This window comes from Toxotes jaculatrix, chromosome 15 (assembly GCF_017976425.1).
Source record: "Toxotes jaculatrix isolate fToxJac2 chromosome 15, fToxJac2.pri, whole genome shotgun sequence".
NCBI classification, from domain to species: Eukaryota; Metazoa; Chordata; class Actinopteri; family Toxotidae; genus Toxotes; species Toxotes jaculatrix.
Window position 1 is genome coordinate 21,816,967 of NC_054408.1, and position 15,837 is coordinate 21,832,803.

The window sequence follows — 15,837 nt, forward strand, 5'->3', positions numbered from 1 at the left end:
ATGGTATTCTTAAGACCGGGGGGCAGCCTCATGACATCACTAAAATAAAATGAATGACAATGTTCAGAGAAATGTTTGTACTGTCACATTCCTGCAGCCTGCTCATTTCAAATGTCTGCATTTTTTCAGAACCTAATTAAGCTGGTAAGAGTACAGAAAATTGCTGTCCATAAAATTTTATTATAACAATTTCAAACTTTTATAGAGTAAAGCAATGATGTCACAAGATTGCACTACCAACAATCCTGGTAGTTCAAGCTGGACTTGGCTGTGTGTTTGGATAGAAAAGCCATTTGTTGCTGCTATTTTATTGTAAATCATGAATTATGGCTGCCACTGAGAAGCGTCCCAAAGGACGTTCCAGTCACTAAAATAGAAGATCTATTTCATTTCCATACAGGCTTCTTTGCATAAAATTTCTTAAGGATACCTGAAGCTTTTAAAAAGTGCTGTTGATTCTTAATGCAGTCACAGAGTTCCTGTAAATGTAAGAAGCATTTCAGCACCCAAACAGCACATTTGTGTCAATGATCAGACTCTGAAGAAGAAATAATGACTCACACACCACAGTGTTTGTTTAATCAACATTGCACTTAAGTCAAGCCAAAGCCTCCAAAGTAAATGAAAATATAGTTTATCACTATCTTCCAAAACTCACGACACTGTGAGCATTACAAAAATGACCCACATTGTTATGGTTCAGATTGGTCATAGTTTAGGTTACGGTTAGAAAGATTGCTTGTGACACATCAACTTTAAACTACGTTGACTCTTTACTGAGAAACAACACAATCTGAAACGTCTCAAGACGCAGGAAATGGAAACTTGACAGGAAATCAAACACGTTTTGTTTGAGGCATTGGATCACATAACAAATGATATTTGGTGCTAGTATTTTCTGTTACAAAGGGACTGATTTCCAGTAGTTATTTAAAATGGTGACCTACCCTTTTTTTTTAAAATTACATTTCTTTTTGATGGAAAAAGTTTGATTAGATAAAGTCGGACTAGTTAGATAAGAACCACCAATATTTAATTAAAATACCTTCAAAGTTTTAATTTAATCTTTTTATCATATCTCTAAATAACACCAACCATGAGGAGAAGAGTGGGTCGGTGATGGAGGCCTCTTCTCTGTGCCATGTGGTGCCAAACCTGTGGACAAATAAAGCACTGTTCATTTCAATTGTCTGAATTTTCAGCATTCATCATGTTGTCCTGTCAAAGTTTATGTGAATGATAAATTAAGGTTGTTATTCCATCACCACACCATCAAAAATACTTTTTGTATTTGAGTAACATCAAAGACAAATTGCATGTTTGGCACAAAGCAAAACCAACGTGCAGACATTTTTTGATTTGTACTGCTTTTTAATGTGTTTTTTTTTCCATCAGAAATAGTAAAAGCCATACAATGTAGCAAACCAAAAAATGACAAAGCTCTATACAGGCGTAGTAGCTCATTCACGCACATTCTACAGTCCAGACTGACCTGTCAAAGTGGGCAGATGCCACTGGAGTTTCCATTTTGGCAAACAAATGGCTAACATTCAGTTTGAAGAAGAGGGAGACCTCTTTTCTCAACAAGCATTTTGTTGGCAAAAATCTAGATTGTTCTGTGACATAAGCTGAGTCAAGACACGGTCATCACACGCAAACCAAAACCTGATGACAACTACCTGTGGGCATCATTCTGAACAGACTGGTTGAGTAAGACTTGAGGACACTGTGTACACATTATAGTCAGCAGAGCTAAGGTAATGAGCTGACTTGAGCGTGCAGGCTCCTGCTAATAAATAATGGAACATTCTAGTCAGATATAAAAGCCCTGTAAGTGCTGTATTTTTTCATATTTTTGAAGTACATTTGAGTCAATGTAGGCCCCCAGACTAACCCATATTTAATTATTTGACATCATGCTGCCAACTGATCCTAGTGTATCAGGCATAAAGGAAGGAGATGCAATCTCTGCACACTCAATCCTTGAACTGGACTTTAAAATGCAAACAGAAAACTCATTTTAAGAAAATTAGCATAGGAATCAATATTAAAATTAATGCTGTTTTGTTCATTTTCTCAGAGATCAAATTTAACTCATTTACCCTTTGACCTGCCGTCATCACAGCTAAAACACTGCATTAGATTAGAAGTGGTTCTGTTGTAATGATAGTTCTACACCACATGGGGGCAGCAGCTACTAACTGAACTTAATCATTTTCCAAGTACAAGGCTCAGTCCCATGCGATGGAGATTGAGGAACGCGGAATTCTCCCTCCATGCATGCAATGATGACATGAAATGGGTCTGTCAACGTCTTTTTTTTTTTTTTTTTGTAGAAACACAGATAATACTTCAACGTTTAAGTGCTTAACTTGGACAATGTATTTTCTAGGCAGGTTTAAGTTAATAAAACAATTTTGTTGGCATCACTTTAGGATAACTCCAATTTGGACTCCAGAAACAACAATCTTTCATACAAAATATTTCCCCTCACTTAACAAAATAAGAAAAAAAAAACAAACAAAAAAAAACACACAAAAAAGCCTCCCCAAGAAAACAAGAATGTTAACAATAGGAAGTAATGCTGTGAAAAAAAAAACATTCAGAAACAACAGTGATACACTTTTAAATGCACACACTTTACACCTTATATATGTCAATGCTCTCGACTTTAGCCAAAATAAAAAGCAATTTTTTCTTCTCGCTTTCAGTAATCTTGATGTATACTTTATAATACATGTATACAAGATAACATAGAGCAACAAAGCAAAAAAATAAATATCTTAAGTCACTGTTTGGAAGATTTTATATATATCTATATATGTATATTTATATGTATAGCTTACTTTTGGGTAGGGTGTGGGTGGTTAACAGTTTTGGCCGGCTGACGCAAAGAGCTTCTTTCTATTGACCGAAACTTTCAGCACAGAAAACTGAAGAGCAGTGTAGCAGGACAACACTTTTCCATAAAGATCGTCCTCACAGAACAACTCCTGGCGAAAAATAGTGTGGCTACGTGCTGCACAGACTGAACAGAGGACTGTCAGGAGACTTGACTGTTCATGAGTCAATGGTCTTCTTACTGATGCTCGCATGGATACTGCGAATTTGCAAAACATAGGTTTAGCTGATTTTTTTTCAGACTCTAGCTGCACATCAGAGGAACAACATCAGTTGCATCTTTAGCTACACTACTACATGGAACCGGGAAGGACCTGTGGAATTTTGGGGAACAACCTTATTTCAAAGTTTGGCCATTTGCATATTTAAGACAGCCTGGAGGAGTTTTATGTTCTTCTTTTTCTTTAAAAGCTCTGCATTACAAAAAAAGTCAGGCACCAAATGTCATCTAGAACAGTCCTACTCATAAAGCAATCTAGAATATTTACACAGACCTCACCAGCTGCAAAAACGTTTGCAAGATGGTGATGGTACAGAGTTGACCTACAGTATCAGTACATACAGAAAGAAACAGTTCAGTATTTTTGATTAAGCAGCCATATTTGTTTTACAAAAGAATACTTCCGACCCTCTGACAATGGCACACTATACACGCCCTGACTACTTTTTTAAAATCTTTGGTTGACCAGTCAAAAGCCTGATAGATAAACAGTCCACCTTTACATCACACAACTTGACTTCTTCTTTAAAAAAAAATAATAAAAAATTTAAATGAAACAACTGCTAAAAAAAATAACATTTGCACACACAACGTCATTCCCTCTTCCTGTTCATGAGTTACCCTGCCAGGGAGATTAAAATCACCTCCCGTCCCATTGTCACACACAGCCACTCCCCATCCTGCACTTCCTCTGGTCCATTCTGGAGTCCGTCCAAGAAGAAAAGCACACGCATGCAAGCCGCACACACATCACACATCACACATCACACATCACACATCACACACACACACACACACACACACACACACACACACACACACACACACACACACTGTCTTGTTCTCTTTCATTCACTTACATACACAAACACACGCACATTTGCCTAAATGTAAAAGAGCAGGAAAATTAAGGTGGCGCATCAAACCAAATGCTAAATTGTCCAAAACAGAAAGTGTCTGTGGTTAACAGGAAAGAAAAATAACCAAAGGCATTTTTTAAAAAAGCGCCAGGGTTTTCTGACAGCTCTCATTGTTTCTGCGAGGCGATCATCTTCGAGACGAAGTTGACAATAGCGCTGGCAGGCTGGTCAGGGTCCATCTCAGCGAAGAGGTGGCTGACGTTGTCGGTTGTGCTTCCCTGCTTACGCGCCACAAACCCAAACAGCCTGAAAAGAAAAAGATAGAGATATAGATTCACTCAGGCTTCCATGTGCAAGCATCAGACTACACCAAAAATCAAAACCATATTGGTAAAGTTCTAAACTATATTTGTTAAAAAAAAAAAAAAATTCTATAAGTTTTGAGACTGCATTGCTCATACGTTAGCCCGATATTATGTAGAAACATCAAAATCAATAGTAGGATGAAATTCCATTGAAGCCTTTAACAGCTGTACTCACTTGGCTGTGCCTCCCTCAGGCTTGTTCCACCTGTAAAGATGTGATTAAAACGTTATGTTAATCTTAACATTTTAAGAAAGCAAAATAAATGGACGGGATAGCAAATAGTTTGGACCTTCATTTTACTGTTTAAGTCTACTGGAAGCCATCAGTCTCATATCTGAGCAAGCTAAAACAAACCACTAATGGCAATAAATTTCACGTGTCTGTACTGACTTTCTGTCCTGAGGGTCGATATCGCAGAACGTGACAGTGTTGCTAGGGTAGTGGCGTCGGAAGAAAAGCCTAGAAGAGAAGAGACATTTTAACCATTAAGCCATATTACAGAAATACATATATAGTTTAAAACATTTTTAAATTTACTTTTTTCATAATCTATCCTGGTACGCTACACCAAACACATTTGACGTGCTGACTGGAATACCGTGTAGTAAATAATAAGGCCCTGATCCTTTAAGCCTGTGTGTAGTGACTCATGCTGATTCTTGCCCTTCAGAAACAAATTTATTTCTCCAGACGTGTTCAGACATCAAAAGCTCTCGTCAAATACGTCAGCAGCAAAATCTCCAGATGTCATGCCATGTTTACACTTTAGTGTGTCAAACACAGTGCGCGCAGCGTCCAGACTTACTTCCTCTGGTTGTCAGTCAGCGTGATGCCTTGTGAAGACACCTTGAAGTGCACAATGGTGGCAGTAGGTGGAGTAATGGCAGCCAGTGTCTCAGATATGGCCTTGGCAACAGCCTGAGGGCCTGTCAGGGACTCCATCTCCACTGAGTTGATGTAGAGCACGTTGCATGCTGGGAAGAAAGCAAATAAATGTAAAGACTGGAAAGGTAGAAAGTTCAGAAAATGGAAAAAGGAACTACATTTCTGTAAAGACAAAAAAACAAAAAACTGTACTGATTCCAAAACAAATCCTGTAAAATGTTATTAATGACTATTTAGGGAAACACTGGCAATGACCTGGTCATGCAAAAATCTCTTCTCATTAGAGAGCATGCTTTCCTGAACAAAGCTCCATCCAAATCATTCCACATAAAACATTCTGCCTGTTATGGACGAGAAGCTGGGCGCCAAGGTTAAAAGACATTTCAAAGGGAATTCTGTTAAACAGGGTCATTGATATTTGTCTTTACTTGTGCAGGTAACAGCACACAGACAGACAGCAAACAGAGGATGCACATTCCAGATGTAGCTTTCCAAATAAAAAGTGCACAGGGTTTACCATGGGAATCAGCAGGGGCCCTCTGCACTGGGATAACAAGGTTGTCATGTCAGAATAAGTGAATAGGATGATTCAGGACACATTATTAATGCTGTCATTGGTAACGACCTCAAATCTTAAAGCTGTACTGGCTGTATTTGAGTCTCAAAATCTAAGAGTGGTATAGAATGAGAGGACTGGGCTTTTAACAGTGAGAGCGAGTTGATGTTTTACCTGCTCCTTGTTTCAGCCGCTCAGCCAGTGGATTTGTTGTTGCGACCTCTGGTGTTTCCTCAATGAGATCTGCATAAAATCAGAGAGAGGGGAAGTTTGCAGTTGAGACATAATGGTTTCATTCCAGCTTTAACTGAGCTGGACTCCTGTTAGGCTGCAGGGGTAAATCATGTAAATCATGTTTATTTTCATCACTGTTTCATTCACTGAAACTCAGCACATACCTCTTACTATGTTAATTATAGGTTCCAGTCTCACCACTAATATCATACACTGTATATCTACATGCAATAAATATAAAACTTTTATGGTAATCTGTTTTAAATCATACCTAGGAACAAAAATATTTACACATGGAAATTTGTTGTTTGTTTTATGTGGGGCAGCTGGGTAATATTTATGTATTTAAGAGTTAAGAACATGAAAACCTGAACTCTGCTTTGTTATACATTCTCTAAAAAGTGTTTCTTATATGTATATATGTATGAAAATGAATTCTTTATTCCAATACACAAGAGCTATTTGGAGACTTATCTCACTCTTCACTGCTTGCACACTCACTAACTGTAGATAAAAGTCCTCATTTTGAAGAATAAATAGTTTTTATTTGTAAAACATATTTTATACATTATATGATAAAAGCTTAATCAGAGACAATATAGAAACACTTTACAACGCCTAAACTTCACAACACACACATTTCGATGCACGGACCTGTTGTAGGGATGAGTAGCTTGCAGGGCAGGGCCAGTGGTGTGATAGCATGTTGGTAGACCAAGGCAGACAAACAGCCTGCCAGATAAACAAAAGACACACAGTCAAGCACAAGGATTATACTTCTTATGATTATACTTCTCAAACATTTCATCCTTCATCCTGGTGTGTGAGATTTCAGATGGTTAAAAAAAAGTAAATGTAGTAACGTAGAACCAACACACCTCATCACCCTTTTGGTGACAGTAGTTATAAAACGAAAGAAAAAGCATGCAGGAGGGAAAGAGTGATGAAAGGGGCTCTGAGCTGAGGACAAGAGAGGAAGAAGAAACAAGGTGAGGCCAGAAAAAAAAGGATATTTTGGATTTGGCAGAGGAGGAGTGTACGGTGCATGCAAAAACACACACACACACACACACACACACACACACACACACACACACACACACACACACACACACGTCATACAGCCTTCAAGTGTAATTAGTAGGGAGAACATGAGTTAGATCACTTCAGTCAATACTATAATTACAGTAGGATTAGACACTACAGAACTTGGAAAGGGGTGCAGATCTTTGAAAGACACACAGGCAGGCACCCGGAGAGGAGTAATAATGTTTGACTTTTCCTCCAAACTCATCGTGACATTACTAAGCTGTCAGTATACATGTGAGTTTTGTGTTTTAAGGAAAGGGGGGGACGGAGGGGGACGGTGGGGGGGAGGCAACCTCACTAACCAAAGTAAGGCTCATTGGGACAACCCTTCAGCTTCACTCCTTTAGGGCTGCTCTCGATCAGGAAGTGCCTCACCAGCTCGTTGGTGATGTCACCTGCAACAAAGGAGAGGGAGAGGGGTGAGTGAGTGTAGGTAACACAGCTGATTAACCTGGAGACATCACCTCATATCGTTGGTATTAAGATATTAACTTTAATTCTGTCCCCACCCTGACCTAAGACCAAAACAAGAAGAAGTAGAGGCTTCTATAAACACTGGAGTAACCATAATAAATACTTGTTGCATTTGTAACTGCTTCGAAATATCTAATCACGTAACCCAACATCCTGCCCCCTACCTTTCTTGTTCTGATGCACGGACGGCGGGGGAGAGGCCACCTTCATGGCCAAGCCGTAGGCCCCTCTGAACGAGTGACTGTCCCGAATAACAAAGGCTCCAGGTTCCCTCTCTCTCAGCAGGCTAATAGCTGTAACACAGTTTGCATTAAGTTATTTGATGCAAATGGTTTAAACTTAAAAAAAAAGCAAGGTTAATTAGGTCCACACTGAAATGTCTCAACAACTATTAGATGGATTGTTTTGTGTTCTTGTGTTTTACAAAGACATTCATGTTCCTCTCAAAATGAATTGTAATAGCTTAGGTGATTCTCAGGACAAGACCCTGCTACTGAAATTATGCAAAGCAATATGCTTTTTATGCTACAGTAAGCTAAAGGTCAGTGAAAGTCAGCACATTAAAGGATAAAGAAAGAAAAAGAAGACAGAAGCAAAGAATGACCAAGTATAAGGTGAAATGAGTCCTGATCCTTTGTTTAAAATAATTGCTGTCAGTCTGTATTTCATTAAAACTACAACTTCTAACATTACACTTTGCTTCAGACACTCCATTGTTCAAGGAAAAGAGCTTTAGATCCATTACTTCACTAGTTAGTTCAATGCCTCAGTCTGTCCACGTGTGACAGTTTAAGGAAGGAAGATGGATGAGATGAGCAACACATGCAGATGTTCCCTAATTCTCCACATATGGTGTGGCTTTCCTTCTGGGAGTGCATGGGACTAAGTATAAACTCTGTGTGTGTGTGTGTGTGTCTGATGTCATTGCAGTTGAGCATGTGCTTGTGTTTAACATGATATAATCCAATACGGGCCATGAGCGAACACAGATGGGGGAGCCAATAGCCACTGACCTCACAACTAAAACACACAAGCAGAGACGTTTTGTATAAACCAGTGTGTGCATGTGTGCATTTGTATCTGCTTGTATATCCATTATTGCATATGTGTGTACTGTACATGCATTTATCAAAAGAGATGATGTTAGAGTGTCCCTTCACTTGTGTGTGTGTGAAATTCAACACCAAGAGGTCCAATCCTCCCAACCCCATTTTAAACGCTTCATAGGAATCCTCCACTAAAGACAATACTCACCCAGTTCTACAATGGAGAAGAACGCCAGAACATCCACACAAAAAATGTCAGACCACTGCTGCACCAAGCCTATGAGGTGTGACTCTGATACAGCATTTAAAGTGTTGGTTTCTGGTGGACTGTTCCTTTTTTTGTCTACACCATTATGGCATTCACTGAAAAGACCAGTGCCCACAGCTAATACCTGGCACCAGGTTAAACAAACCATCAAAAATAACTTCACCCATTTGGACATGGATCTGATCAAACACATAATAGTAATTCAAGAATTTGCAGAGGATATCTGAAGGTCATTCAAGGGAAAAATCTTTCACTGCTCAGTGAGTCATGCTCAGAGCGATCTTACCTTGCTCCCTGGAAATGTCTGGCTTGTACCAGAACTTGGATGTGTCTTGGACAAACTTGACATTCAGTCTGCTCTCAGGACCTCCATCTGCAATGACAACAAAAAACACGTCACAGAAATGGACACCCTGTGCCTTGCTAAAATACCTTACCACAATATTCTTATTGACAATACATATCACTTAAGATACACTCTGAAGCCTTAAAATACACCCTACATATTTTGTCGTTGAGTAGGCAGAGCTTTGTTATACTCCGGCGTTTAAATCTGGTTGTAATCCCTGTCAAGTCATGGACATGGCAAAGTAAGCATGCAAAAAACTTAACAGAAGCCAGAAAACCCACAGCAAACAAACATCACAAACATTTCTAAATTATATCTGGCTGTCTGTTTATACTGGTGTTGGCAAGTATTTTAATTTTTGTGCAGATATATTCATGATCCTGTCTAAGGAAAGGTGTGTGATTTCTGAAAAAAAGGATTTCTTTTAGAAATTACCGTGGTAAGACCTACAGTGTTGGAAAATTTGAGAGACACCAGCAAATTCTGACAATAAGCAAAAATCCAAAATACCAAGGTCAAGTGAGGTGAAATCTCCCTGAAGAAGAGCTGTAGCTATCAGTCTGTATCTACCAATACATTAGGGGTCATTCTACACAGAAACTCTAAAAAGCACCCTACAAACCGAGAGGCAGCTGCTAAAACATTTAGCTGAAAGCCACTCTATTGTTATCTCCTCAGTATCTAGAGCTAACAGAGATGATCTTTCACTGATTGTTACTCCGGAGGAAATATGTTCTTACCGGGCATATTGAACCTGGAGAAGTCAGACAGGGTGTGGAAGTAGCCGAGAGTGTTTCCTCCGCTTGTTGGGGACATTATCTTCCCATTCAGGGTGCTATAGGACAGAGCTCCGTTTGGTCTGTCACCACTGGACATGCGCCTCTTCTCTGGAAGCTGGGGCTGGAAACCAGGGGCTGGGCTACCCTGCCTGAACCCTACACCCATCCCCATCATCCCCCCATCCTGGTAGCCTGCAGGCGAGATGGGGAAGGAGGGAGTGGGGGGTCCCTGGTAGCCCGAGGAGCTGCTCTGTCTCGACAGGTTCCCGTGTCTCTCATCTGGAGTGGTGTAACCACTGTGCATGGGGTGACGGTCCAAACTGGGGCTTCTCTGGGACACCTGTGACACAGACGGGTGACGGCCCAAAACCGGACTTCCTTGGGGGTGTGTGATAGATGGCTGTCGGCTGAGCACGGGGCTGCTCTGCATGGGCTGACCCAGGGACGGCTGTCTGCTGAGGACTGGGCTCCGCTGAGACCCCTGTCCCAAAGAGGCCTGTCTGCTGAGGACTGGGCTATTTTGAGCTCCCTGAGACAGACGACGACCGAGGACGGGGCTGCCACTTGGTATGATTCCTGGCATAACCACATCAAAGCCATTAGCTGGTGATGTTTGCTGACCCATGATGGAGCCGTCCTGATTAGCAATCAAGCGCTGCTGGAGAACGGGACTGTGAGTGGAGCCAAGGATGTTGGTCCGGTGCTGTGCATGGGGACTTCCATGGCTGAGTGTGGTATGGGAGGGTTCTGAGGTGGGCAGGCTGGCATCTGAGGCTACATGGCTCCCCAAAAGGGTGTTGGGGCCAAGGTAGGACAGCGTAGGTGTAGTAGTGCCAAGGTAGGAAGAGGCTGGAGAGCTGGACTCCAGGTAGGAAGAGGTGGGAGTGTTCACGGCTTGATATGAGGGGGTTGGAGTGGGGTAGGCACTCTCTGTGGCCTGGGAGCGGAAGCCAGAATCAGTAGTGGGTTGGGACGGAGTGCTAACACTGCTCTCTGCTAGGGGGAGGTCACTGGAAGAGAAATGGGAGTTTGTTAACCGGCTGAAGACTTTGTGCAGCTTGGAAGATGGATAAAGTTTTTCTTTTGAGGAAATTAAACTACATTAAAACGTATTTACCTGAGTTTATTTGTACTTGTAGTGATTTAAAACTGAGTGATTCACAGAGATTTCTCCTCACTAAGAAGAAGCTGTTTATGGCTCCAAAAGGCTAGCCCTTAGAAAATGTGACTACGTAGAAGCCATTTCCTGTTTCAACACTTTCACTAATGTCATTTAAGAGTTAGCATGTAAGTATTTTAGTTTAAAACATTCAAAAATTAGCTAAGATTACCAACAAGAGTGAAGAGGAAATAACAGTTTTGACATAATGTTAATACAGTGTATGGGCACCCTGAATGACAAGTACATAGAGAGAGACGGTTGAAACTTTATGGATTTTTGAGGATCTACACATTGTCCCTTTAAATTTATTCTTAAGATCTGACCATAGACAAAAAAGCGTCATGTGTTTGACTCACCCCTGTGAGCTCTGGATGGGACTGCTGCTGGACAAAGGTGGGTTCAGTGTGTGGGTGGAGGGACTTGGACTCCTCTGTTGGCTTGTAGCCTCTCCCAGTGGGCTAAGGCTCCGGGGCGATGTGGGCGGATCTCCACCTGCTACTGCCGACCTCGCCACAGACTCTACATAGCTTCTTGGGGCTGCATGTGAGAGGAACGAGTTTCTCTATGAGCCACACAGTTACAAAGGTTTTTCTGATGTGTGATAATTCAGTGGTTTCCTATTACATGGTGGAGTGCCTCATCACGGTCAGTAAGGGTGATACAGTGCTAAAAAAAAAAAAAAAAAACTGTAACAATGACTACCAACAGAGCAGCACAAAAGGGGAAATAATTTGACAGTAATCCTGTGTTATGCCATGAGATTGGTTGTGACTTTTCCAGACAGTAAATGAAAATGGAAAAGATCTGGTATCACATGATATGTAGGTGGACAAATGGGGTGGAGGAGATTAAAAGCCTGAATGTCGACAATGATCTGTGGCATTTAAGCAGCGCTCTTACCTTCCTCACCCTCACTGCTCTCATCATCTGTGGAGCATCATTGGAGATAATCCAGAGAAACAGAAGAATGTAAAGCAACAGGCACAGCAGGGGAGTTGGAAAGATAATGTATGTTCTGTGCTATATTTAGTGAGTGTATGAGTGTGTGCATGACAAAGAATGTCAAAGGAAGTAAATTCACGTGAGACGTATCTCAGAAAGTTTAAGGGTTGACAAGCCATACGTGTTATGTTGGTACACTAACTGCTAGGTGTAAGGGTTTAAAAGCTCAAATGTCCAATCCATGCGTCTCAGGTGATCATACTCTGGGACTAGAAAATATAGCTCCGTTTTACATTGTTTACAGAGATAAACAAAACCTTTAACAGCATCTGAATGAAACAACTTGAATTTAGCTCTTGTCTAGTCTATCCCTTCCATAGCTGATTTTCCAGAGTGGCCACCAAAGGTTGTGATTCGAATTAAGTGAGTGTTACGACCAACCTGAGCCTGTTTGATTCAGGAGGATTTCTGCTGGGTTGTGGGGCTTCAACCCCAGGGCTGACAGTGGAGTCTTGGCAAGACCCGGAGGGGACCGACCTGAAGAGAATTAGACAGTTATCAGCACACAGCATCATATATCACAGACATCTTGACAGGTGTTACCTGTTTTCACAGTCTAACAATGATTTATCACCTTTTTTAAAGTAAGAAATTGAGTGTATGAAAACAATTAACAAAACTCAAAAATGTCCTAAAATCTATTCAATTTCCATATGGCCCTGGTCAGTTCACATACTAATACACAGGTATACAGCTGTCAAGATGATAATCAACACAGGTTAGCACACAAGAGCAGTATGTTCAGAGGGGTGTGCCCATGCCTCATGCTCTGATGGAGGGGCAAGACATGCATGTGACCAATCACGATGTGACAAACCTCTGGCTGTGACAACACCTCACTCTACCGTCAGCAGAATGAGATGTGTGTCAAACACAAGTTTACATCAAAGCAGAGCTGGGTCAAACTGAACGCACAAAGGCCACGTGGGGAATTTACACCTGGTTTCCAAGGCAAACACATATTACATGAAAATGGTATTTGCATTATTTGAATTCCTTAGATTTTGTTCTTATACATTTGTGAGGTTTTTTTTCGACTGCAGATTGTTTTAGTTTTTCATTCTTTATGTATGTTAATATCCCTTTATTCCTAATTGTTAAATTTTGACACCAAATGTCCATGAAAGAACCGGAACTTTGACACAGTCTCTGCTACATTAACGCCGGAGGGAAAGACGAGGAGTAGAGTGTGTCACCACAAGCATCTTAGTTATTAAGATCTACGTTACTACAATCATCTTTACTGTGAGTGTGTTCTGTTCGAGGCGATGCTTTCCACTGCATTAATCTGTGTTCCATCTCCAGTTTTCCTTTACAGTACTCCTTTTTCTTCCCTCCAGCGTAAACACAAATATTGATGTGGAGAAAAAAAAACTTTGGGGACAACAAACCTAGGCTATTGCTAGCAAGATTATCAAGAGACAAGACATAAATGGCTTGGTAATTAAGACTGCTGGGAGAGGGCAGGCAGGGTGTTGGTTGCGGTGAAACATGGCAGCGACAGGAACCCAAACACAGATGAGATGAACAGCAACACAGAGCAGCAGCAGCTGAGAGGGTTCACAGTAATGGAACATGTGTGTGCTGTACAGTGTATGGCTCTATGTGTGTATGTTTGTTTCTGTAATGTGGTTAATTCATGAAAGTGCACGTGCTTCACTCTGAATCATCAGAGAAACTGCAGTGTGTTCACTTTTTTTTTTTTAACTGAAAAAGTGAAGCGATCCAAACCCTGCTATGTATGTCATGTCTGACGTGTGTGACGTGTGTGTGCTCTACGTTGTGTCCATTGTGTTGCCGGTGCTGCTTTCATGTGACTCTCATGCCAAAGCGGTGCAGGACTGTGATGGGTGATGGGTAAAGGGTCACTCGGACAGAGAGAAAGGACAGGGATTTGGGAATGGGGTTCACTATGGCTGACATTGTGGGACAGTGGAACTACAGTAGGGAGACGTGCATCCTCCACTTACCAAAGAATCCAAATCAATTCTTTGAACTTGCAGCCTAGATGCCCCACATTTAATGGTGGGTGGCGTGTGTGGGGCAGGCTGAGCGGACACTTGGGGAATGTGATTTGAGGACACTCTACTCAGATGACGGTGTCACGTGCACTAATCAGTTATCTAACCATGCACCTTAGTTTTGCTGGTGATTGCAAAACCGTACTCAGTTAACTGATGATGCCAGTTAACTACATTGTGCGCTCAGCTGAGAAAAAGATCATCTGGATCTGTGGACCACTAAGACCTTAAAAACACAACCGATGAAGGCCCTCAAATGCATATCTTTTAAATTTATCTCTCACAAACATTTATTTCAACATTCTTTGTTTATCTCCAAAAATGTTACTCCTCAGTGTCACCGCTTACACAATGTTCCCACTTTGATGGGAAAGAGAGATGTTACGCCACAGACAGGGGGTTTAAAAATATGGTGTGTGTGTTTTTATGACTAAAGTTTATGGGCGTGCCCTGGGGGAGATAGGCAAGAGCACTGGATGAGGTAATTGGTAGAGTTGGCAAACGACGCGTTACCTAATACTTGACTTTTGTTTTAGTGAGAGGTGCATGTGAGACGGGTGGGGGAGGGAAGGAGTGGAGGTAAGTGTGTGTATATTTGATCTTAACTGTGTATATGGTTGTTGGTTTGTGTATATCCTTACTGTTTTCTGGACTTATTGAAACAGCTACTCTAAAATGAGACAAGATCAAGCAGCTGGCCAGATTACACCAGACTGGCTTGGCTTCTCTTTCCCTTTTTTCTGATTCTGCATCTACTGAATGATGACTGCAGACATTCTTGTGAGAAAGGGGGGATTCAGTTTTTCACGAGACGTGGCCACTCAGGCATTTTGATGAGCCAACACGAAGCCAGAATGCGGCAACTTCCCACTCGTACATTGGACACTGGAAATGCAGCCCATTTCCAAGCTGAATGAAAGTGGGATGAAGTAACAGTGGGGATTTTTTTTTTTCCGTAGTCGGACTATGTGGTATCAAACGGAATACGTAAAGAGAAAAATTATTGCAATTCAGGATAAAGTATCTTAAGTGTTAGCCAAGTGTTAAAAAAACTGAAAACTGAAAAAGTTGGTGTTTGCTAAGTAACCTCCTACTTACAAAAACAGTACTCATTCAACACTGAATGTACATTAAATTACTCTAAAATATAATATAGCCCAACCATTTGTAAGTTTTAAACTACAAATAAAAGATTTTTTTTTAAATCCCTTTCACCAACAGAAACAAGGATGGCATTTCAAAAAGGCAGGCCAGCTCTTTTTTTGCCAGGTAACTATGAAAAAAAAAAAAGATTGTAAATGTCTGGAAGAACTATCAACTATCAATCTTCAAATTGATATTTGTTTCTATGGATATCAACACATTATATATCTCTGTTGTCAAATACAGTCTTCAATAAGGATATAAATCACTATCATTTTGAATAGCTAACTAGGCCTGAGCTCCACAGTGCCCTCTGTCAGCCGGAGGGGGAACTTACACAGGTTGAAGTAAGGGGTTTGTGGCGAGATGGGGAAGGCAGGGGTTTGGGGTAACACCTCACCACCAACTATGGGTGTAGGACTAATGGGGCCTCCTTCCATTTCCTCAAAGGCCTCCCGGTAGCTGTGCATATTTCTCTGTAG

The 15,837-nt window shown here is 41.1% G+C and overlaps 1 protein-coding gene across 10 annotated transcripts in view; it reads right to left on the bottom strand.

Annotated features, from left to right (window-relative positions):
• Positions 1–1,350: 1,350 nt before the first annotated feature.
• tns1b (tensin 1b) overlaps positions 1,351–15,837 on the bottom strand; it is a 154,513-nt gene continuing 140,026 nt past the window's right edge. For 7 of the 10 annotated variants that reach the window (XM_041058045.1, XM_041058051.1, XM_041058044.1 and 4 more), the window contains 14 exons: positions 15,693–15,831; positions 12,573–12,668; positions 11,546–11,726; positions 9,989–11,037; positions 9,186–9,272; positions 7,750–7,878; positions 7,414–7,506; positions 6,677–6,754; positions 5,963–6,031; positions 5,750–5,776; positions 5,153–5,321; positions 4,738–4,806; positions 4,522–4,551; positions 1,351–4,287 (listed from right to left, as the gene is read on the bottom strand). In XM_041058045.1, coding sequence (XP_040913979.1) covers positions 4,149–4,287; positions 4,522–4,551; positions 4,738–4,806; positions 5,153–5,321; positions 5,750–5,776; positions 5,963–6,031; positions 6,677–6,754; positions 7,414–7,506; positions 7,750–7,878; positions 9,186–9,272; positions 9,989–11,037; positions 11,546–11,726; positions 12,573–12,668; positions 15,693–15,831 — 2,355 coding nt within the window. In that variant the 3' untranslated portion in view covers positions 1,351–4,148. The remainder of the gene's footprint in view (positions 4,288–4,521; positions 4,552–4,737; positions 4,807–5,152; positions 5,322–5,749; positions 5,777–5,962; positions 6,032–6,676; positions 6,755–7,413; positions 7,507–7,749; positions 7,879–9,185; positions 9,273–9,988; positions 11,038–11,545; positions 11,727–12,572; positions 12,669–15,692; positions 15,832–15,837) is intronic. The other 3 variants (XM_041058054.1, XM_041058049.1, XM_041058050.1) reach the window with 2 other exon arrangements.